This window comes from Pagrus pagrus, assembly GCF_965226575.1.
Source record: "Pagrus pagrus genome assembly, chromosome: 7".
NCBI lineage: Eukaryota > Metazoa > Chordata > Actinopteri > Spariformes > Sparidae > Pagrus > Pagrus pagrus.
The window spans coordinates 23,489,694-23,512,342 of record NC_140191.1 but is presented as its reverse complement, the minus strand read 5'-3'; the positions used below and the strand labels follow the sequence as shown (position 1 = coordinate 23,512,342).

At 41.2% G+C, this 22,649-nt stretch overlaps 2 protein-coding genes across 4 annotated transcripts in view; both read right to left on the bottom strand.

The window, feature by feature from the left end:
* The window catches only part of LOC311259461 (protein NLRC3-like), a 33,898-nt gene extending 29,358 nt beyond the window's left edge, over nt 1-4,540 (bottom strand). For all 3 annotated transcript variants that reach the window (XM_084356619.1, XM_084356617.1, XM_084356618.1), the window contains exon 1: nt 4,317-4,540. The gene's annotated coding sequence lies outside the window, so the exon portion shown is untranslated. The remainder of the gene's footprint in view (nt 1-4,316) is intronic.
* Nucleotides 4,541-8,741: 4,201 nt separating this feature from the next.
* LOC311260144 (uncharacterized protein) lies at nt 8,742-17,513 on the bottom strand (the record flags this gene model as incomplete). The annotated part of the gene is made up of 9 exons (XM_084357659.1): nt 8,742-9,549; nt 9,680-9,726; nt 10,786-10,959; nt 12,110-12,283; nt 12,386-14,189; nt 14,327-14,555; nt 14,698-14,776; nt 15,527-16,250; nt 16,355-17,513. 9 exons carry the CDS (start codon nt 17,511-17,513, stop codon nt 8,930-8,932), a joined length of 5,010 nt encoding a protein of 1,669 aa, XP_084213785.1. The 3' UTR covers nt 8,742-8,929.
* Between the last annotated feature and the right edge of the window lie 5,136 nt (nt 17,514-22,649).

Below are 22,649 nucleotides of genomic sequence, written 5' to 3'. Positions count from 1 at the left end.
GTTTTAGTTACTGGTGACGTCACACAATTAAGAGACCCAAAAGAAAAAAAGTTTTGATATTTAGACTTTTTTCCAGATAATTAAAGTATTGTGGTTGAAAGAAAGATGTTACATAAAAAAAAAAAATCAAAAAATGTTATTTATTGATCTTTTATCATCTGTCCCTTGTCGTGGACATCAGGTCTTGTTTGATCACAAAATGTAATGATGCAATGTAATGATATCGCATTCTTTTTCCTGTGGATTTCTGTTAACATTCCCTTTTTATTTCATGAACATTAAAACAGTTAGATCTAAACACAACACATCCTTTTAACAAACATCTCATAGTGGTGCTTTTTGACTAAACTATATTCTGCACACTTGATAGTCACTTAAAGCTGGGATGTTAGGTCATGTCACAAATAGCACTAACAACAGATCATGCATGGTACAACAGGAAGCAGTTTTTGGTCTTTGAAACACACAAAAACAAACACACAACATATTACATTTAATATACTTGACAAATGTTTTCCCTTTGCGTCCTTCTCTTCTGCACCGTGCTGCATGAACTGCCTCAACCATCTTTGGCAAATGGAGCGCCCCAATTTTTTTTTTTTACATTGCCATTGGGCTGTGGTTCAACAGGCCTCCTCTTCTTTGTCTGAATGTACTCTTTGTCTTCAGTGCTCATCTTATCATCATTGGCCACCCTGTCAACCAGTTGACCTCAACCACCCTGTGCCTGAGCAAAAGAGAACTGGTGGTCTAACCTGTACTCAATCCAGCTGTTTGTGGCAGACAGGTCAAGCAAATGAGTAGCCGTAGGGATGGATCAATTTCTTCACCCATGTTTTTGTTGTACTCAGTCACAACAGCAGGTCTAGGCACAGTAAAATGGCGCTTCTGTCTGGCGACCATCTCATGCAGCTGTCCTGGGGCACTATCCCATGGACACTGTAGGCCATCAGCACTGCTGAACAACACCTTATTGTCCTGCCACTTTGTCACGGCAACCTCTGATGGTTTCCTGACAACCATTTCCTTATGCACCTTTTCCTTGCTTTTGTAGCTTGGTGTCATCTGACATCTTTGACTTGCACAGTGCAGGGATTGTGTTTTTCATAATGGTCACTAGGGACGATATGGGCATTTGTCACTGATCGGGATCGGCAATTTTGAACGTGGATCCAAGCCCGATTTTTTTTACGTCACCTGTCGTCAACTGAGCATAATGTGTGGCAGAATGCAGACGCGGGCGTAACGTTAGTATGGAGAACCTGTGCATAAAATGTCTGCAGTGTGGAAATATTTCAAATTAGAAAGCGAAAGCGAAAGCAGTCCAACGGCGACACATAACATCTGCAATACGACCGTTTCGCAAGCTGGTAACAAAAGAGCTGCATTTAATATTACACATTTGATACGGCACATAAACAAAAACATAAGTTCACTCAAGCAATACGGGCAAAGGCACCGAAGCAACAAACACTCGTGGATACTTTCAAAAGGAAAGAGAAATATCCTTGAGTCAGCGACATGGCCAAAAATATTACAGAGAAGGTCATTGAATTCATCGCTCTGGATAACCAGCCCATCTCCATGGTAGAGGATCAGGGTTTAGTTACTGACTTTGTTTACTTGGTGTTTTTGTTAAAAAAAAAAAAAAGAAGAAAAAAAACTAATGAAAATCAATGTTGCAATAGGATATGCAGAATAAGAAAGAGCCATATGAAGGTATTTACTTTGTTTCAACAAAATAAAAAAGCTATTAAGAACAGCTTGGATGCAGGTGATTTTTTCTTAATGCAGCTGTATTATCTAGGAAAATATTAGTTAGGGCTAAGTATCGGATCGGGACTTGGTATCGGCAGATACTAAATATTAAATGACTCGGATCGGGATCGGGGTAAAAAAAACCTGATCGGGACATCCCTAATGGTCACTATTCCCAGGAGACCATTTGCTTTCAACATATCCACTACTTTGACAGAGGTGAAATACCTGTCAAAGTACAGGTGTGTTCCTCTTGCAAGAGACTGTGCCATCCAAGTGACTGCATTCCCCCCGATTCCCAGCTTCTGGTCAATGTATTTCGGCCCTTGTAGACTTCAAAATCCAGCACCAGACCAGATCAACTAAAAAGCCTAGCTTACACATTACACAGCGCAAAGTCTGACTCCCCTTCCAATTTTCTGAGTAAAATCCTTCCTGCCTCACTCAGCCCTCTGTTTTCTGAAGTATGGAAATTGGTTAAAAACAGGAGGTAGTAAGTCCTGCTGTCCACTACAAAGGACAACGCATAAAAGTTGTGTTTTAAAAGGGTTAAAATGACTGTACATTTCTAAAATCTTACTAAATTGAAGTTAAGACTCTTATATTGAAGAAACTATTTGATTATTAGCAACAGAAACATCATATCCGCAAAAAAATGATAACGTGCCTCTCTTGTTGCCATAAAACGTGAAAAGCTGAGATGACAGCCATTTTGAAAAGAAAGTGCTTAGCCGGTTCTCAATACCCAGTACGCCAAGTTCGAACTTGTGAACTCCGGGAGTCTGCACTTGCGGAGTTCAGTTGGAAGAACGAACTCCCGGGGGACGGGAGGATGGGAGAACGGGAGGACGGTCCGCTCCGCTCCTCGGCCATTGCTATCACGAAATGCATTCTGGGATACGTAACTTCCCAAGGTCCACACAAGTCTCCATGGATGCATCCTCGATGAAATGGGCGGGGCAAGAACACATCCGGGGTATTCGACCGTACTTGGCCAGATGCGAACTTTGAATTGGAACAGTACTTGGTCTGCCGCTGATGACGTTTCTCAAGTCCACAAGAACAGAAGTACAGAGAAGAACGCATATTGAGAAATGGCTCTTGTCCCTGTTAGCCACACCCCTACAACTGTGGTATCACTAGAAAGCCCAGGATGTCCTAGAACTGCCTGTCTCAAACTAGTGGTACGCAGGCTCCATCTAGTGGTACGCGGCGGAATCCCCGAAATAGCCTGTTTTTTTTTAAAAATGTAAAACGTGTAATACTATCAAAATACTATGACAAATGACATGAAAAACACAGTAGCCGTGAGATAAATGAAAATGGGTTTAAAATAAGTTTAGCCTCAACTGTATTTTTTTTTGTTCGATATGCCGGTCAGCCTGCTACGTCAGGTTGTGGCGCGCGCCCTAAGCCATTACAAGGTGAAGAAAAAGATCATAAGCAGAGAAAGCTACAAAGAGTAAAAAACAATGCAGTTGTGGCTCCAAACAGGATCTCTTCTGAAGTCTGGATCAGGAGGATGATAATGTTATGGCAGAAACAGCAGTGGATGACAGTGATCACAGCAGCATCCCTGAAGTATCCACAGCACCAACAAGCTGCAAACAGCTAAAAACCGTAAGAAAATATGACACCGGTTACATAAAATTTGGATTCAGCTGGAGCGGAATGGAGGAAGAGCCCAGGCCCCAGTGTGTGGTATGTGGTGATGTTTTGAGTAATGAGAGCATGAAACCATGTTTGCTTTTATCTATTTTAACGCACAATAACCTCTGCACTCTCAAACTCTTGCTGGCTACATGCAAATACATTTATTGAGCACAAAATATATTTTTGTTTGCTCAAATGAAATTGTGTTTTGCTCGTACATAATTTCTCTTCAAAATATAATTGTGCTTGCAAGGTATATTTTTCTGTGCTCAAAATCTCCCATTGCTCCTTCACAAATGTGGCACAAATTACACGCCATGGTTTAAGTGCCAGTTCTAGTGCTACTTCTTTGCACAGTGTGATTGTGGCTGACAAGTCAACAATAAATAATATTGGGAATAACTTTGACTCCTGTTTGAACTACATTTAGCTTAATAGGGTTGCCTAATTCTACTACTGTATTTTGACATGGGTCATAGTGGTGGTACTTGGAGAGCCGGATATTTTCTGAGGTGGTACAGGGTGTACAAAGTTTGAGAACCACTTTCCTAGACGATCCAGTCTGACTCCAATAGATTGCATGAATGGTGCTTGAGTTAGAGGTCTCAGACTCATGTCCCCCACAGAAGACAAAATGAATTGCCAGGTCTTAGGAGTCACCAGTCGCCATGTCACCAGTTATTAATAATAATAATAATAACATTCACTCTTTTACATCCAATGAGCCAGAATATTTATATTTATAATTTGCTCCATCTCCACCAATTACAACATACTTTACCAACTATAACAAGTATTACATGTTACTGCACCTAACATCCACTAACATAAAGCCCTTATCACACATGTACTGCAACGCAAAAAACAAAACAAAAAAACAACGGTTTTGTGCTCTGTGGCGTTACCTGTTCTTAAATCTTGAAGTTTTCTGTAATCCAGCCGAGGTGGTTGTTAAAGTCCACAAAACTGTGTGCGATGACTACAAACAGCTTTCATTACACGCTTCAACGCTGACATTAAAATGGAGGAAGCCTCCATGTTTGCTCGGAGTTGACTGAACTAAAGCTGTGAACTTTCTGCGGTTTCTGCACAGACCAAACTAACGGAAGTTAGCGCTGACAGGATGTGCAGAAGGTAAGGTGCAGGCAGTGAAAAGTGATGCTGGCAGATGATGGATGGAGAGGAGAGGCTGCTTCACGTTCAACACAACCTTTATTTTATACAATATATATTGAGTACAGTCATGGGCGTAGCGGACGCGGGGTACACGGGGGACATGTCCTCCGCACTTCCTGTATCTGTGCCCTCTGTCCCCCGCACTTTTTACAGGCATTACAACCATTCAATTCATTTTTAACACGTGGAAACGCGTTTTTCCGAGCCGCACCCTTAAACGCACCATGAGCAGGCGGGAAACACCGCTGTCGTGTTGTGATTTGAGACACAGATGTGGATTCAAATCTGTTTTAACCATGTTCAGCAAACCAGCCAAGAGGCAAAAAACTACTGTTTTTTCAAACAAAGCGTGTAAGATGAGTAATGCTGTTGCATGCAAATAATGTTTAGCTAAATGATGACTAATTAATAGATGTCAATATATCAAGTTAAGTTACTTAACAATTGTTAACTGTTACCTATGTTAAATCGCTTGCTAGGTGCAGAGGTGGTAGTAACTAGTTACATTTACTCCGTTACATTAACTTGAGTAACTTTTTGGATAAATTATACTCTTAAGAGTTGATTTACTGCAAAATACTTTCACTTGAGCAATACTATTTTAAAGTAACAATACTCTTACTTGAGTAGGCCTATGTAAGGATATAAATGTATTTGTGTTCCTTTGACTATGTTATTTTTGTAAAGATTTAATTTATTTATGTGGTAGTTAAAGTGTAAAATACATGAATTTGCTGATTATTATTTTGATTGAATGATTACATTAGTTCTTATTTGATGAATAAATCAGATGTTAGGGTACTCAAAAGTTACTCAGTACTTGAGCAGTTTTTTCACCAAATACTTTTTTACTCTTACTCAAGTAATTATTTGGATGACTACTTTTTACTTCTACGTAAGTAATATTTTTCTAAAGTAACAACACTCTTACTGACTACAATGTTTGGCTACTCTACCACCTAGGAATAAACCCACTCCTCCTTAATTTCTGCACAGAACTTGTGCTCACTATTGTTTTGCACATATTTTTTTAATCTTTATACAATAGAAAGAGCAGGGTCAGGAGGAGAAAGTGGACCGGAGGCCAGCAGGAACAGGAATGAACATGGAGGATCTTCACAGCAGGTGAGGAGAAATATAACCAAAGTCCTTAGAACGTCTCTGTTATAACTGGCTGAGAGAAAATAGCATAGCGTAAAGGGACTTTGAGGTTAAATTCTACAACTATTTCACTACTACTACTGGATGATAAATCATTCAATAGACCTCGGAACAATTTGTCCCCCTCACTTCTGAAATTATGGCTACGCCCCTGAGTAAAGTACAGTAACAAAATGGATCAACCCATACTATATGCATACATGTAAATATATGTATCATTTACTTTTACTTGTTTTACCTGTTAGACATTTGTCTCAGTGGCTTGTACTTGTTCCTTTCCAGCAGTGAAAATGCATTTGAACAAAGTCAGGAATGTGTCACATGTGAATGAGTTACTGATAGTTTGTCACTGATACATCAGAGGTGAAAACAGCAGTTGAATGTCCTGATTTTGAGGATGGAGCTGAGATCTTTAAATAACGAGTGCTACTCACCATGGAGGGTGATCTGACACTCTCTGTTGCCACAAACAAAGAACACAGGTTGTTTTCAGTGTTTTCAAATCATACACATGTCTACAGCAAGAGAAGATTTTGTCCTGATGTGTGGACTTTTTAAATGTTACATTATGTCAGCTCTGCTTAGTGGTCTGTAGTTGCTTCCTGAATTAAACAGCTGTCTTTGTCTTCGAGATTGAAAACAGCTTCACATCTGAACCTTGAAGATCTAGGACTACAGATTTATCCACGTACAGATTCTGTCTCTTCTTCTCTAAATCAGAATCAGAATACTTTATTAATCCCCGGGGGGAAATTGTTTTTGTTCCAGATGCTCAGTGCAAAGTAGAAATAGAAATATAGCATGAATGGAAACAAGAAAAAAAGATATAAATAAAATAGTAAAGTGGACAATAAAATAAAATAATGAAGTTGACAATAAAATAAATAATAAAGTAGACAATCTCAAGTGTTCAATGACCACTCCAAGTATTTACAGATAGCCTATACAGTGCAATATATATATGATATGGGAAATATACATAGATACACATATGTATACATTTATAAATATATATAGCCATTTGAGTCCGATCATCAGAGGGAGGAGTTGTAAAGTTTAATGGCCACAGGTAGGAATGACTTACTGTGGCGCTCAGTGATGCATTTGGGAGCAATTAGTCTCTCGCTGAAGGTGCTGCTCTGCTTGACCAGAGCATTGTGGAGAGGATGAGAGCCATACTGCACTATCGCCCGCAACTTCGACAGCATCCTCCTGTCTGACACAGTGTCCAGCTCCACCCCCACAACGTCACTGGCCTTCCTGATCAGCTCGTTGAGTCTGTTGGCATCTGCTACTCTCAGTCTGCTGCCCCAACACTCAACAGCAAACAGAAGCACTGGCCACCACAGACTCATAAAACATCCTCAGCATAGTCCGGCAGATGTTAAAGGAGCGGAGCCTCCTCAGAAAATAGAGGCGGCTCTGTCCCTTCTTGTAAAGGACTTCAGTGTTCTTAGTCCAGTCCAGTTTATTGTCGATGAACACCCCCAGATATCTGTAGTGTTCAACGATGTCGACGTTATGCCCCAGGATGGAAACTGGGGTCACTGGTGTCCTGGTTCTCCTCAGATCCACCACTAAAGTCTATAGGACTTAAATGTGTTGAAATTTAATGCTACAAATGGAAACATAAACAGGAATTATGAAACTTTTTGGTGGCTGTATTTTATTTTGAAAGGATTTACATGAAATGGTAGTATGTTGTGTAAATGTGTGTATTACAGTAATATGAACACTGTTGAAGGGAGAGTGCTGCTGCAGTTACCCATCCTGAGCCACTAGAGGGAGTTGATCACTCTCATTTCTTTACACCTTCATCCTCCTCTTTCCCTGCTCTTCCTCGCTCCTTCACACTGTCTCTCTTTGTTTATCTCAATGGTAAATAATTAGTGTGAATCATTAGTTAAGTTTAATTGTTCTTTTGTATTTCAAATGTTCATGGCACTGTGACATGATGTGCAGTGTGAGGATGCCCCCTGCACCAGAGTCTGTGTCCCAAATCCATAATTCTATACAGCAAGCACTAAATACTGATTATATAGGAAACTCTTTCAGCACCTGATACACAAACAGTCAACTTGATCATTTTAAAGTGACTGTTATCAACATTTGCTGTTGTAAAGTCACAGTGCTCAGTTAAAAGTAGATTAAACACATTTATTTATTTAATTTTTCCATTTATTTCTAACACAGCAGTTTAATGTACTCATGAGCTACAGTAAACCTACACTGAAATGAGCAAAGCAACAGCGTCAGTCGCTTCATCAGTGAACACACCAAGCATGCTTTATTTTTAGTAACGTAACTTTATTTATAAATCACGCAGAGACAAGCTGAGAGAGAACAATTAAAATGGCTGATGTGGAGCTTTCACACAACATCTCCTTTATGTCTGTACAACATCGAACATTGTATTAAAGATATGTCTCAAATTGTGAATTATGAATATTTTCAGTGATTTAGATTTACAAAGATCTTGAAAAGACAAAAACAAAACAGCCTGATAAAATCACTTTACATGTAAATAGACTGTTTTGTTTCTCACATTTTCTGCTGTATTTGTGTATACTAATTGTGTTACTATTCTGTTTTATCATGTTTGTTGTTGATGATATGGACCGCTTTTTGTGTCTGCAATAAAGATTAATAATATAATCAGCAAAAAAATATTTTTAACAACCTTGAACACATATAATATGTTGTCTGATTATAATTAAAGATTTGTGCTTTTTTTGTTTGTTTGCTTGTTTGTTTGGCCATATCTTCTTGTGATGAGAACATTTTGATCCACTGCTGAGGATGAGGACCAACAAACCCCGGCTGTACACAGGTATGATCACAAGTAAACTGATTCACAGACACGCAAACCACTCTACTGTCCTGTAACAATGGATAGAATGTAAACTTTTGTTCCTGAAAAAGCGCATTCATGATTTTATTAAGAAAACAAGAAAATCTTTAATTTGTGTGGTGTTGGTATACAGTATGTGACTGTGCCCAGGTACTAGCAAAGAATCATGTGGCTCAAATGTGACACTTCCAACAATCCTACAGTGATAAAACAAAACTAAATGGACTGTAAACTCTGGGTGCTATTCCAATGAGAGTGTCTTACAGTGATAACACCATCAGTTTTTCAAAATTCGTCAACTGCATTTACAACCACTGAGACATCAGGTTACTAACTAACATCAGTTGTTTGTGATCCAGAGAGTAGAGACACTGAAGAGTCAGACCAGAGGCCAGACCTGAACCCAAACCCAGGATAAAGAGGTTCAGTGAATGTGGTGTTGAAGGTGTGGAGGTGGATCAGTGTGTCAGAGGAGACTCTGTAGAAAGACAGAGTCCCAGCAGGCCAGTCCACATACACTGCTACTCTGTTGGAGACAGAGGCAGAGGATGTAGAGGAGGAAGACGACGACAATGACGAGGACGAGGGGCAGGGGGGGGAGGAGGAGGTGATGGATGTGCCTTTGTTGTTATGCCAGACAGAGTTACGACCTTTAGAGCAGGTCAGACACCAGGAATGATCGTTCCTTCCAAACCAGCAGTTATCACTGTTTCCTCTCCTACTGATTCCTCTGTAAGTCACAGATATATAAACCAGTCCTTTCCACTCAACCTCCCAGTAACAGCGACCAGTTAGACCATTTCTGCTCAGCACCTGAGGCCACTGGTCAAATCTGTCTGGATGATCAGGATATGACTGATCCTCCTCCACATGTGTCACCTTCCTGTTGTTGTCAGACAGTGTGACCCTTCTGTTTACTGTGTTTGTGTCGAGTGTGAGTTCACAGGAATCTGATGGAGAGAAAAAGACATAATATACTTGCTGGTAAAAAATATAAATTTTAACGAGTGATGTGACTGTTGGAAGATGGTTGAATGTGTGTTGCTTTTCTTTCATGAATCAAATTAAAAACGTACTCACACTTTCTCAGACCTGGTCTCAACCATTGGACTCCAACGGGCTCCACCCTGAAAACAGGGGGGGGGGGGGGGGGGGCATTACATCGTTCTCATATACTCATATTTGTTATTCTCTACAAATGTACTTACACGTTAACATGTAACACTGATACTCTTACTTCAGTGAAGCATTGTCTTATCGGCTGATGAGTACAACTCATTATTTTCACTTATTAATGAAAATAATGAATTGTCAGTATTATATCGACAATCATAATATCAGATTCAATTTCCTCCAGTAAAACAAATGCTTAAACCTGCATCAAATGATTTCTTTGCCTAAAGGGCTGTGAAAATAAGCTGTAAAAGTATTAAAATATTACAATATTGCAGTTCGTCTGCAGCCACGGACCACTGCCTTTGTCTTCCCTATAATTTTGGTACAGTCCGCCTCTTTGGGCTCTGACACACCATGTCAACAATCAGCTGGCCATTCTTTATTGAGCTTCTGCGGCTGACTGTCACCCGTAGTTACTGTGGTGAGTCCGTCATCAAGTGTGAGGGACTCACTCTTTGTGCGAAAGAATAAAAAACAATGAGTAACCAAAATTCCTTCAAAAAGAGCAAAAACTTCCTACTGTGATGACTCATCTGGACTGTTTAAACAGATTCACTGTTGCATGAAAATCAAGCGCCATCCTCCAGCTCTTAAAATTGAAGCCAGTGTGGAAGTACCAAAATGTGTAGTTCCTTGAATGGCCACTTGAGGCTTGCTCCAAAAGCGAGTCAATCCCCATACGAGCCCATGTTAAAATGCCCAACTTTACAGTCAACAAATCAACATGTTTACAACCTGGTACAAAAACGGGATTAGAGCAGATTAGATGCTTCACAGCAGGCAGAACAACTCTGTGCATGTCATAAAAGTTGTATTCTGATTAAATGCTTTTAAATTTAAACACATCTTTATCAGATTCCTTTTTTTAGCGTCCATGTGAACAGTTAAGTTGGAATCAGAATTTTAATCAGATTGAAGAAATATTGTCCGTGTAAACGCAACTAGTGAGACAGAGATAGTTTCTACCCCTTCCTCCTCTATTAGACTGATTGTCTGATAGAGGAGCATACCTGAGATTATCGAGTCTCCAGTGTGGATCCTCTAGTCTAGCAAAGAGCAGCTTCACTCTTGAGTCTCCTGGATGATTGTAGCTCAGGTCCAGCTCTCTCAGATGAGATGGGTTGGAGCTTAGAGCTGAGACCAGAGAAGTACAGCCGTCCTCTGTGATCAGACAGCCTGACAGCCTGCAAACACACAACAACAACAACACACATTACATAATCTGAGGGTGCTGGTAGGGCTGGACAAACAATGGGATTGAGCTCATTACTCCGTATATTCAGGCGTCTTGAATACTGTGTTCCTACATGAACCCCCATTAATTTCAATGGAACCTGCTCATTAGGTGCATACATGGCAAAAGTCCTCATGTAGCTGTGGCAACTGACTCCCAGCAACCATGAATGATAATGTTTCATGTAAATGTACATTTTGATTAAACTTGATGGTTATAAGTATCTTTAATGTTCATTATTTTTAAATTGTTTGTATGTCTTTGACAATAAACTGCTGCTTTTGGTTGTAATCAGTGTGTCTCTATGAGTTATGTGTTTAATGCTTGCCTGAAACCAGATTTTCTTCAAGATAACTTGAAGTTGAACTTCTGATAATGCAGTCATTTGAAGCCAATTCCTTTCTGATAATTGTGTCAGGAAAAACAACTCAACACCTCACAAAGGTCAAGGATTTCCATTTAAATAATAAAATATTGATCAGCTGAACAGGTTGATGAATCCTGACCTGAGAATTTTCAGAGCACAGTGTTGACTCTTCAGTCCCAGAGACAGCAGATTGACTCCTGAATCGTGCAGGTTGTTGTTACTCAGGTCCAACTCTCTCAGACTACAGGACTGGGAGCTCAGAACTGAGGACAGAGTTTTACAGCTTCTCTCTGAGAGGTTACAGCCACTCAGTCTGAGGATAAGAATGAACAAGAATTTGAATGTGCTATTACTGACATGTAATAGTCTCTGGACTGATTGGACTCTGGACTCCAATCAGTAAGAACATTTCATGATATTTCAGCCATTCTTGTATTCATGATATTTTCATCCATTCAAGGTTGTAGATGTGACTGTTAATTACATCTTAAAGAGGAAATAACATGTGCAATAATCTCAAAAACATAACATCAAAGCAAAATGAGCTTCGTATTTGATGCACAGAAGATGCAGCTGAATAGGGGGAAAAAAACACACCTTTAGGGAAACTGAAGGATCTTTACTGTTAAATTTAGGATCCTGATCGGAAAAAACTGTACAGCTCAGAAATGCTGACATGAGAGAGGCTAAATGGAGCTGATAGTTCAGAGAAACGGCTGAAATAAATTGTAACCTGAGAGTTTTCAGTGTACAGGAAGGACTCTTCAGTCCAGAAGACAGCAACTCCACTCCTGAATCCAGCAGGTTGTTGTTACTCAGGTCCAGTTCTCTCAAACTAGAAGTCTGAGAACTGAGAACTGAGGACAGAGCTTCACAGCTTCTCTCGGAGAGGTTACAGCCAAGTAGTCTGAAGATATAGTAAAAAAATTAAAGTACTGATTTTTTTTCTTGCCCTGTTTAAAAAATAATTTAAAATGTGACAAATAAATCCATTTATCTCTGTACTTACAGAGCTTTGTGGGAGGCTTTGACCACAGGCAACAGCCTCTGAAGGGCCTCCTCTGAAGCAGAGTATTTCTTCAGGTCAAACACATTCAGATCTTTTTCTGATGACAGTAAGATGAAGACTAGAGCTGACCACTGAGCAGGAGTGAAATTCAGTCTGAAGAAACTGTCTGATCTCAGGTACTGTTGGATCTCCTCCACTAGAGAACGATCATTCAGTTCATTCAGACAGTGGAACACACTGATACTTTTCTCTGGAGACAGATCCTCATTGAGCTTGTTTTTGAGGTACTGGGTTGTTTCCTGATTGGCCTGAGAGCTACCTTCTGCCTGTGGCAGCAGACCTCGTAGGAGGGTCTGATTGGTCTGCAGTGACAGGCCCAGGAGGAAGCGGAGGAACAAGTCCAAGTGTCCATTTGGACTCTGTAAGGCCTTGTCCACAGCACTCTGGTAGAAGAGCATCTCTGGAGATACATCTCTTCTTGTCTCAGAGCTCTGTGAGGTTGATTGTTCTTCTAACATAAGGTTGACACCAGAGTTGATGAATGTCAGATGGACATGAAAAGCAGCCAGAAACTCCTGAACAGTCAGATGAACAAAGCAGTACACCTTGTCCTGGTACAGCCCTGTCTCCTCTTTAAAGATCTCAGTGAACACTCCTGAGTAGACTGAGGCTGCTCTGATATCGATGCCACACTCTGTCAGGTCTGATTCATAGAAGATCAAGTTGCCTTTCTGTAGCTGCTCAAAAGCAAGTTTTCCCAGAGACTCGATCATCTCCCTGCTCTCTGGAGTCCAGTGTGCATCCGTCTCAGTTCCTCCATCATACTTAATGTTTTTCAGTTTGGACTGAACCACCATAAAGTGAATGTACATCTCAGTCAGGGTCTTGGGAAGCTCTCCTCCCTTTCTGATTTTCAACACATCCTCCAGAACTGTTGCAGTGATCCAGCAGAAGACTGGGATGTGGCACATGATGTGGAGGCTTCGGGATGTCTTGATGTGGGAGATGATTCTGCTGGCCTGCTTCTCATCTGTGAATCTCTTCCTGAAGTACTCCTCCTTCTGTGAGTCAGTGAACCCTCTGACCTCTGTCACCCTGTTAACACACTGAGGAGGGATCTGATTGGCTGCAGCGGGTCGTGTGGTTATCCAGAGGTGAGCAGAGGGAAGCAGTTTCCCTTTGATGAGGTTTGTCAGCAGAACATCCACTGAGGTGGATTTTGTAACATCAGTCAGGATCTCAGTGTTGTGGAAGTCCAGAGGAAGTCGACACTCATCCAGACCGTCAAAGATGAACACAACTTGGAAGTCTTTGAACTCACAGATTTCCGCTTCTTTGGCTTCAGGAAAGAAGTAAAGGACAAGTTCCACCAAGCTGTACCTTTTATCTTTCAGCACATTCAGCTCTCGGAAAGTTAATGGAAATGTGAACTGTATGTTTTTGTTGGCTTTGTCTTCAGCCCAGTCCAGAGTGAACTTCTGTGTTAAGACTGTTTTCCCAATTCCAGCCACCCCCTTTGTCATCACTGTTCTGATTGGTTCATCTCTTCCAGGTAAAGGTTTAAAGATGTCTTCATGTCTGATTGGTGTTTCTGGTCTGTCTGGTTTCCTGGATGCTGTTTCAATCTGTCTGACCTCATGTTCATCATTGACCTCTCCAGTCCCTCCCTCTGTGATGTAGAGCTCTGTATAGATCTGATTCAGAGAGGCTGGGTTTCCTGCTTTAGAGATCCCCTCAAACACACACTGGAACTTGTTCTTCAGGTTGGATTTAAGTTCACGTTGACAAACTGGAGCAAATGTTCCTGAATGAGAAGACAATAAAGAAAAACAATAAGCCAAAGTAAAGAATGAATATATGAATATATTCTCTTCTATCTCTTGAGACATTAGTAAATGTCCCATATATCAGCATGTTAAATCTTCAGAGAAATCCTATTACTGCTCTGGAGAGATTCAGCCAGCTCCTCCTCCTTCATCCTCCTCAGGAAGTGCAGTGCGATCTTCAGAAATGCCTCTTTGCTGCTTCTCTTCTGCTCTTCCTCCTCACCATCCTCATCTTCCTCATCTTCATTCTGACTCTCTAAACATTCTGGGTAATCTAGACTCAGAACCTTCTTTATATTCTTAAGTTCGTCCTTCAAAAAAGTGACAATGTTCTCCTCCAGCAGCTGGGACAGACACAATGAAATTATTATTATGGAACCAACCATCAAATTCATATTGGACAGAATGCCACTGGTATAAAAAGTACTGCATTGGGATTATTGTAAACAGAATAGATGTAGACGTAGCTGTTTTACATGTACAGACCATAAATATGGTGTCCAGGTGTGTTTGAAGCTGCTGGGCAGACTGACCACTGGGAACCTCTGAGCCCTCCTTGCCAACTCTATCGAGAAATTACGAAGAATTAGCATTAGCTCACACTATGTCTTTACACACAGAAACAAACACAAAGTAAAGGTCCATGAAGTGATATTTGGATGTGAACAGTGAATCATGTGACTCCCTGCATGTGTAAAGGTCTTCACAGTACTGGTTGTACTGGGCAGCTCCCAGATTGTCAGGTACATGAGTAGAAAGCAACAAGGGAAAAGACCCAAATGCAGACAAACAGCCACACAGTTCAGTGATTTATTGAAGTGCAGATACGTGTGTTTACAAACAAACAGAAAACACTTTTCATGTTTTTTAGCACGGCCTTGGGGCGATGAAAGTCAGCGCCTGTTACGTTACCATATCATAATAACGAGACAGAGAGCGAATTGCAGTCAACTGTTTACTTCCGACTTGGAGACCAGTACACAATGACGTCACATCCGTATTCCCCACATACCAACAACAACTCCTCTGATTGGCTGAGGCATTAACATGCCCATATTATAACTGTTTAGATTAACCTTACACAACATCTCCCCCTTTTAAGTAAAGAACATTATTATTCAAGCATTCTAAACAAATTCTTTTTTTCTTTTCTCTTTCTTTCTATTCAATTCCTTTTTGAACTTGACTTAAACTAAACCGTCATTCCAGAACATTCACGGTTACATTCTCATTCATCAACTTTTTTTTTTTTTTTTTTTTTCCATGTGAACCATGACAATCACAGTCCAGAACTCCTTTTAACCTGTCAAATCACAAATCCAGTCTTTTAGGCGGACGTGAGTGTCTGCCTGAGCTTGTAACATATGTAGCATCTGGCTCTGCTACAGGTTGGTCTGCACTGTCTGAGTCAGTGTCCTCTCTGTTGGTTGAATCAGGAGGTGGACACTGGGTTGCTCGCAGGTGTGTACGGGTTCTCCTCAACAGCCCATCCTCTGTTCTGACAAGGTATGACCTCGGGGCAGCTGTCTGCTGTACAACTGTCCCATGAGTGCTCTCTGTAGTGATCCATACACTCTGGCCTGGGTGTAACTCCGGTTGATTGTGTGTTCTGTGGCGTTTGTTATAGTATTGCTCTTGTTTCTGTTTCCCTCGTGTCTCTGTGCTCCTGAGCTGTTTGATGTTTGGCCAGCGTGGACTCAGTGTTTTGGGCACTTGAGGGAGTGTGGTTCTTAACTGTCTCCCCATGAGTAACTGGGCTGGAGAATATCCGTTCTCCAAAGGGGTGGCTCGGTAGCTGAGTAGCGCTTTTGCGTAGTCTCCTCCCTCTTTCCATAAGCCTTTGACAGTGGCCACTGCCCGTTCCGCTTCGCCATTGGCTTGTGGGTATCGCGGGCTGCTGGTCCTGTGAGTAAAACCATACTCACTGGCAAAGTCTTTGAAGAGAGAAGAAGCATACTGCGGCCCATTGTCTGACATGAGCACCACTGGAACTCCATGCCGGGCAAAGATGTTCTTCAGAGCCGATATGACTGTTTCTGCTGATGCGACATGGAGGTGTGCCACTTCAATATAGCGAGTCTTGTATCATGTTCATTCTGATCTTTGCCATACACCAAAATGTCGTCCGCATGACACACCACACCCTCACAGCCCTCGAGAAGTTGTGTCATCCGACGCTGAAAGTGTTCTGGGGCTGAGGATATTCCAAACGGCAGCCTGTTGAAACAATAGCGGCCGAATGGAGTGATGAAAGTGGTCAGGAGAGCGCTGTCTTCGGTCAGGGGGATCTGCCAAAACCCTGACGTGGCATCTAATTTGGTGAACATCTTTGCTCCTGTCAGCATCGCTAGTGAGTGATCCACACTCGGCAGGATATGCCTCTCCCGCTTGACCCACACGTTCAGGTGTGTCAGGTCTACACACAGTCTGAGTCTTTCCTTTGATTTTGGTTTCGGCACCACCACGAGGCCCGCACACCATGAAGTGGGTTGTGTGACTTTAGCTATCACCCCCATTGCCTCCATCCGATCCAGTTCTGTCCTCACCTTGTCGCGTAGTGGGAGGGGAACTCGACGTGGGGCAGACAAAGCATATGGTGTGGCACCTGGTGTCAGTTCAATTTTGTATGGTGCTGACAGTTTCCCCAGTCCTTTGAAGACTGTGGAGTAACACTTTATGAAATCTTCTCCCACTTGGACTGTGTGCACTCGCTTTACAAGAGTCAAAGCCTTAATGGCTGGAAGCCCCAACAGTGGTTTTGTTAGTTTATTCACCACATATATGTCTTGTTCAGTGTGTTTATCTCTCACCTTCAGTTTTCCTCTGAAGTACCCTTTTACCTCCAAGGGCTGCCTGCCCGGACCATACAGGGGTATTTTGGACAGCAGCAATGTCCCATGTCTGTCTGTTGAGTAGTGGTGAGTCGGGATCGCTGTAACTCCAGCTCCAGTGTCTAATTTAAACTCCTTTGTTTCTCCATTTAATTCAAGATTTTCTGACCATTCATTTTCCACACTGTCCATGTTGATGATCACCTCTCCGAGAAAGCTGAGGTCATACTCTGCAGAATCCTCTGTGATGTCATGGATGCCACCAGCTGACCGACATTTCCGGGCAAAATGTCCTTTCCTTTTGCATTTGCGGCATTCTGCATCTTTAGCAGGACAATCCTTCCACTGGTGGCTTGTTGTATTTCCACATCGTCCACAGCCCGTGGCTCTGTCCTTATTTCCTGGTTTGAAACGTGCAGTGTGTTTGTGTCCTTCTTTAGGGCCCCACTGGGCTTTGGGCCGTGCACTCATTACATCTATATTTTCAGACTGTCTGTCATTCATAATGCCACGCAGCACTGGCTGCTGCCTCTTTATTTCTTCACTGTGGCGCACTCTGGATATTGTCTTTTCCAGTGTGAGATCAGGATCCATCTGTAATGACTCGGACAGCTTTGCATCTCTTAGTCCTACGACAATCCTGTCTCTGATAAGCTCCTCTCTTAGCGCTCCAAACGCACAGTGTTCAGCGAGGCTATGGACAGCGGTGATGAATGATTCTGCACTTTCTCTTTGCTCTTGATTTCGTCTGTTAAATCGTGCACGCTCAAAAATGACATTTTTCTTGCTCACACAGTGGTTCTCAAAGGCTTGTTTTACATCTATATATTTCTTTTTCTGATCACTGCTTAATGGCAAAACACTCAATATGTCTTCAGCTTCATCTCCCAGAGTATACATCAATGTATTTACTTGATACTCTTCAGACTGTTTATCCAGACTTGATGCTATCCTGAAACGTTCAAACCGTCTTATCCACTTTGGCCATTCATTTGCATTACTGAAGTCAAAGTTACCAGGTGGAGCCAGTTGGACGCTGCTTGCTGGCACTGGAGGGTTGTCTGCCATCTTTATTTCACTCCAGTTTTTATTTTAACTTCTCCTTTGCTTATTGTCCTCTTCTTCTTTGCTTTATCTGCAGCTTACTCGCCTGTTTACGTCTCCCCCGACGCACGTTCGGCTGGGTCCCCTCTCCACTCTGTCCGTTTGACTGTTAGCCTAGCGTTAGCCGTTTTTGTTTTTGTAGCCGCTAGCACTAACGTCGTCTTCCGTTCGTCTCGACAACTTCACTCTTGGAGGCGCATTCCTCTCCAAACTTCTTACAGGTTCATTCTGACACCATGTTACGTTACCATATCATAATAACGAGACAGAGAGCGAATTGCAGTCAACTGTTTACTTCCGACTTGGAGACCAGTACACAATGACGTCACATCCGTATTCCCCACATACCAACAACAACTCCTCTGATTGGCTGAGGCATTAACATGCCCATATTATAACTGTTTAGATTAACCTTACACAACAGCGCCCTGCTAGCTCCTATCTCTCGTATTGAAGTGAGTGAAGTGTGCATGTACAACTTATAACAAGAGCTATAGCAGAAGATTTTTGCACGAAGGTGTATATGATTCTTCTTCATGTGGGACAGGTGGGGCGGTGGCCTAGCGCCCCCTATTGAAGAGCCACTACTGGAAAGGACCCAAATGTAAAGCAACATTTCTACGTATTGTTGCTTTAAGGTGTCAGTATACAACATAACAACTGTTCCTGAGATGGTTGAACAGTGTCTACAATGCTCTGAACCCACACCATATCAAATTCAGATTAGGGGGTTTGTGTCCGATTATTTTTATAACTTTCTGAAACTGACACTCTGACTTCACACCCAAGTCACACGGTGATTGGTTCAACTTTTTGGAGGTTTAAAAAGTGGGCACGCTATGAACTTATCTCTCAGCTCTCTCTATTCATTTGTGACACAACTACTGTATGTATACACATGATCAACATCAACCTTAAAAGCAATATCTGTGGCATTGTGTTGTGTGATAAAACTGCAACAGGCACAACTGTGCAAACGTTATGCTGTTTTATCAGCATCTTGATATGCCACACCTTTGATAGAAATTTGTGTGCAGGGAAAAAGGTCTTTATCTTCAACTCCTCAAAATGTTGCACTTGCTGAGTGTAGAATGTGCTGGGTCACCTCCATATTGACACACTATGTCTCCACCCTCTCTATGATGCCTGGCTTTTTCACAATAGAAAAACTTTGAATTTCAGGTGTGGTCAGAGGAGATATTGTACTAACTCATCCTATATATCACGTAGCCTGACTCTTATACTGTCAGTTACAGCTTACATCTGATCAGCAGATGGAGGTTGTCCTTTAAAATCAATGAAATCTTCCATTGACTGTTTGCTCTTGAAGGACAGACAGCTGGGTTCATGAGAGTCTGGTCTCTGCTGCTGGACCCTGAAACAAAAACAGCTCAGATAAATGTGCATGCTGGAACTAATGAAGACTATGTTCAATCTTTTAAGACACAATTACGGCAAAAACAAAAGTGTTGCATTTCATTTTGTACTCAGTTTTCTCTATATTAAACAATTTCAAATGTGTTCTGTTATCTCCATATTTAAATAGTATTATGTCTCCACCCTCTCTATGACCGCTGACACACTTTCATTTCAGTTGTGGTCGGACAAGCTGTCATGCAAACTTATTCATTTCTAGCATTGCCTGACTCTAACTATCAGTTACAGTACAGCTTACATCTGATCAGCAGATGGAGGTCGTCCTTTAAAATCAATGAAATCTTCCATTGACTGTTTACTCTTGAAGGACATACAGCTGGGATCATGAGAGTTTGGTCTCTGCTGCTGGATCCTGAAACAAAAACAGCTCAGACAAATGTGCATGTTGGATAAAAACTGATGAAAAATATGTTCAGTCCTTAAACACAGAAAGCAACTAACTTTGTGTCACAAATGGCTTTTTGTCAATTTTAAATTCTACCTTTCATCAGCAGATTGTCTAAAAACAAGAGGAAACGCCACTGATGCATCATCCTTCATGGACACACAACTGCCTTCAGGTTCAGGTCCAGGTGAGTCTGATGTGTGCTGCTGCTCTGGGCTTCAACACAACACCCACAGAGAGCTTTGAGTGTGAATAATGGTGGTGGAGTGATTTTATTCATGAACAGTTAGAGTTCTCATCTCACCTCTGAGCTGTGGTCTGGCTGCCATGTTCACCACACAGATTGGTTTTAGAATAAGGGACTCCCTCCTCTCTGTCCTCACATTGATCCATAGCAGAGCCCAAACCTTCATACAAACAAAACAAACTGCTGGGAGAGCTAACACATTATTTCTCACCACTCCTCTCAATCGCATGACAAAAACATGAAGCTCTGACTGGAGGTTCCTCTCCAACTTTAGGACAGCTCATTCAATACTGAGTACACTCAGCTGAGAAATGTTGTTGGCACTTTGAGCTGCAGTTTCATCTAAGTAATGACATTAACAATGCTCTTTAGTCTCGTGGATTGTTAGAAGAATACAATTCTTTTGTGTTTGCTTTGCCTTTTTCTTGGGGATGATATCACTTTTCACTTCTATTTGACTGACTTTAAAAATCTCTTCAACATTTAAAATGCTTCTGTTTTTCAGAGTCTGTTACATCCTGTCAGAGCATGCAGCAGCAGCTAGTCCAATAATCTAAAATCAATCATGTTACCTTTACGGCTGCTGATGTGTTCACATCAGCTCCCAATGATGTTCCAGCTTCATCTGTAGAGGAAGAGGAAGAGCTGAAAGCATCAATCATTGACCACGTACTGGAAACTCATCACCACTCAAACATCCTGTACATGTTCTGTAAAAATCTGTTTATATCATTGTTGTAAAGTCATTCTGAAGTTACTGAGTTAAATTTGATAAACTTTTATGTCTCTGAAGGTGCAGTTTGAACTTTGATCACTTTCAAGCACTAGAAGAAGTTTTTATCTTATATTTGAATTATTTTCTTTTCAGTTCTGTTATGAAAGTTTTTTAAGTTAATGTATTATATTATATTATATTATATTATATTATATTATATTATATGAGACGGAAAAGCATCAACTTTGACGTAAAGAAGTTGGAACCTGAACATATTTTGACATTTTTTCTTGATTAAATTACAATAAATAGATGACAAGCAGTAACTGCTTCTGTCAGGCAGGCTATATATAGTGCAGTTACAAGTAGTCTACTGCAATTTGTTCTGAATAGTGTAGTAGAAGTATAAAGTAAGATCAAATGAAAATAGTCCAGTACTTGATTTGAAGTAATTGCAGCACTACTGCAATCTGCTGAAATCTGTCTGGATTCATCAACATGTGACATCAGATCTGAACACTTAACTGCAGCTACAGAACAAGTCTGATGGATTTATGGGCAAAGAGGAAAGAAAATTACAGATTGCAGTGATTTGGACTAATGTTTTTCTAACTTCACTTCATATGAAGATCAAATGGAGTATTAGATTAACAAACAGTAGGTCTAGCAGCTGAACACTCATAATGTCTCCAGATCAGTTGTGTAATGTGATTATAATGACAGAGTCACAACTGTTCTCCAGCAGTGAAACAGAGCCGAGGTATCATTCACACGCTGAACACACACAATCTGACTCAAATGCACTTGATTTTGAAAGGCATCACCTGACATGTAAGCATGTGACTGTTACTTTACACCCAGGAGTTTATTTTTTACCTCTTTGTTTACACTGGTGGAGCCGAGCAGGTCGACTGCAGCTGGACCTCTCTCGGTGGAGCCAAGAGTTTAGTACCAATTCATTTTTTATTCCTTCCTTGTTTGGGACACGAGCAACAGCAGAAAGTTGATGACAGAAATGTGTTTAGAATTATTTTCTCTTCAGTGTGTCTGTTGGACGCTTCTGATCAATTATTTCTGATAGAGCTTTTTTTTTTTTTACTAATCATACTTTATATACAATCAATGATTCCAATCATCAGTGATTCAAAAGCATGCTAGATTTTTGCCAAACATTGTGATCAAACAGTAACATCAGCGCTGCTCCAAATTCAAACAGACTCAAACACACCGTAAAATGTAAATACTAAAGAAAGTGAACTTACCGCTGATTCCTGGTCTGTCCACTGCACACCTGAGGAGAAAAGCTTTGTCACAGGTGAGCTGCTTCCTGGAGAGATGCAGGGCTCCACCTTCACAACCAGCATACACGTCAGCTTCAAACAGGCACCTGTGAAACATGCACTGGTCCCACAAGCATATATCGTGATGTTGACTCTATGGTGCAGAGGAAGATGATAGAACAACACAACTATTACAATAAGAAAACCTTCTTTCATCCAAACTGCTGTGACGAAATCTGATAAGACCGCGGCTGCCTCGGGTTGTTTAATGTAAGATTTGATAAGAAATACTCAGACAATTCAGCTGAAAATGTAAATCTGACCCCACCTGCTGCACCAAAGCCCACATCCCTCAAATGTACATGCAGTTCTTCCACAAAGGTTGAGGGTTATTAAAGGTGCGCTATGTAGTTTTAGGGAAGACATTTTAATGAGAAGA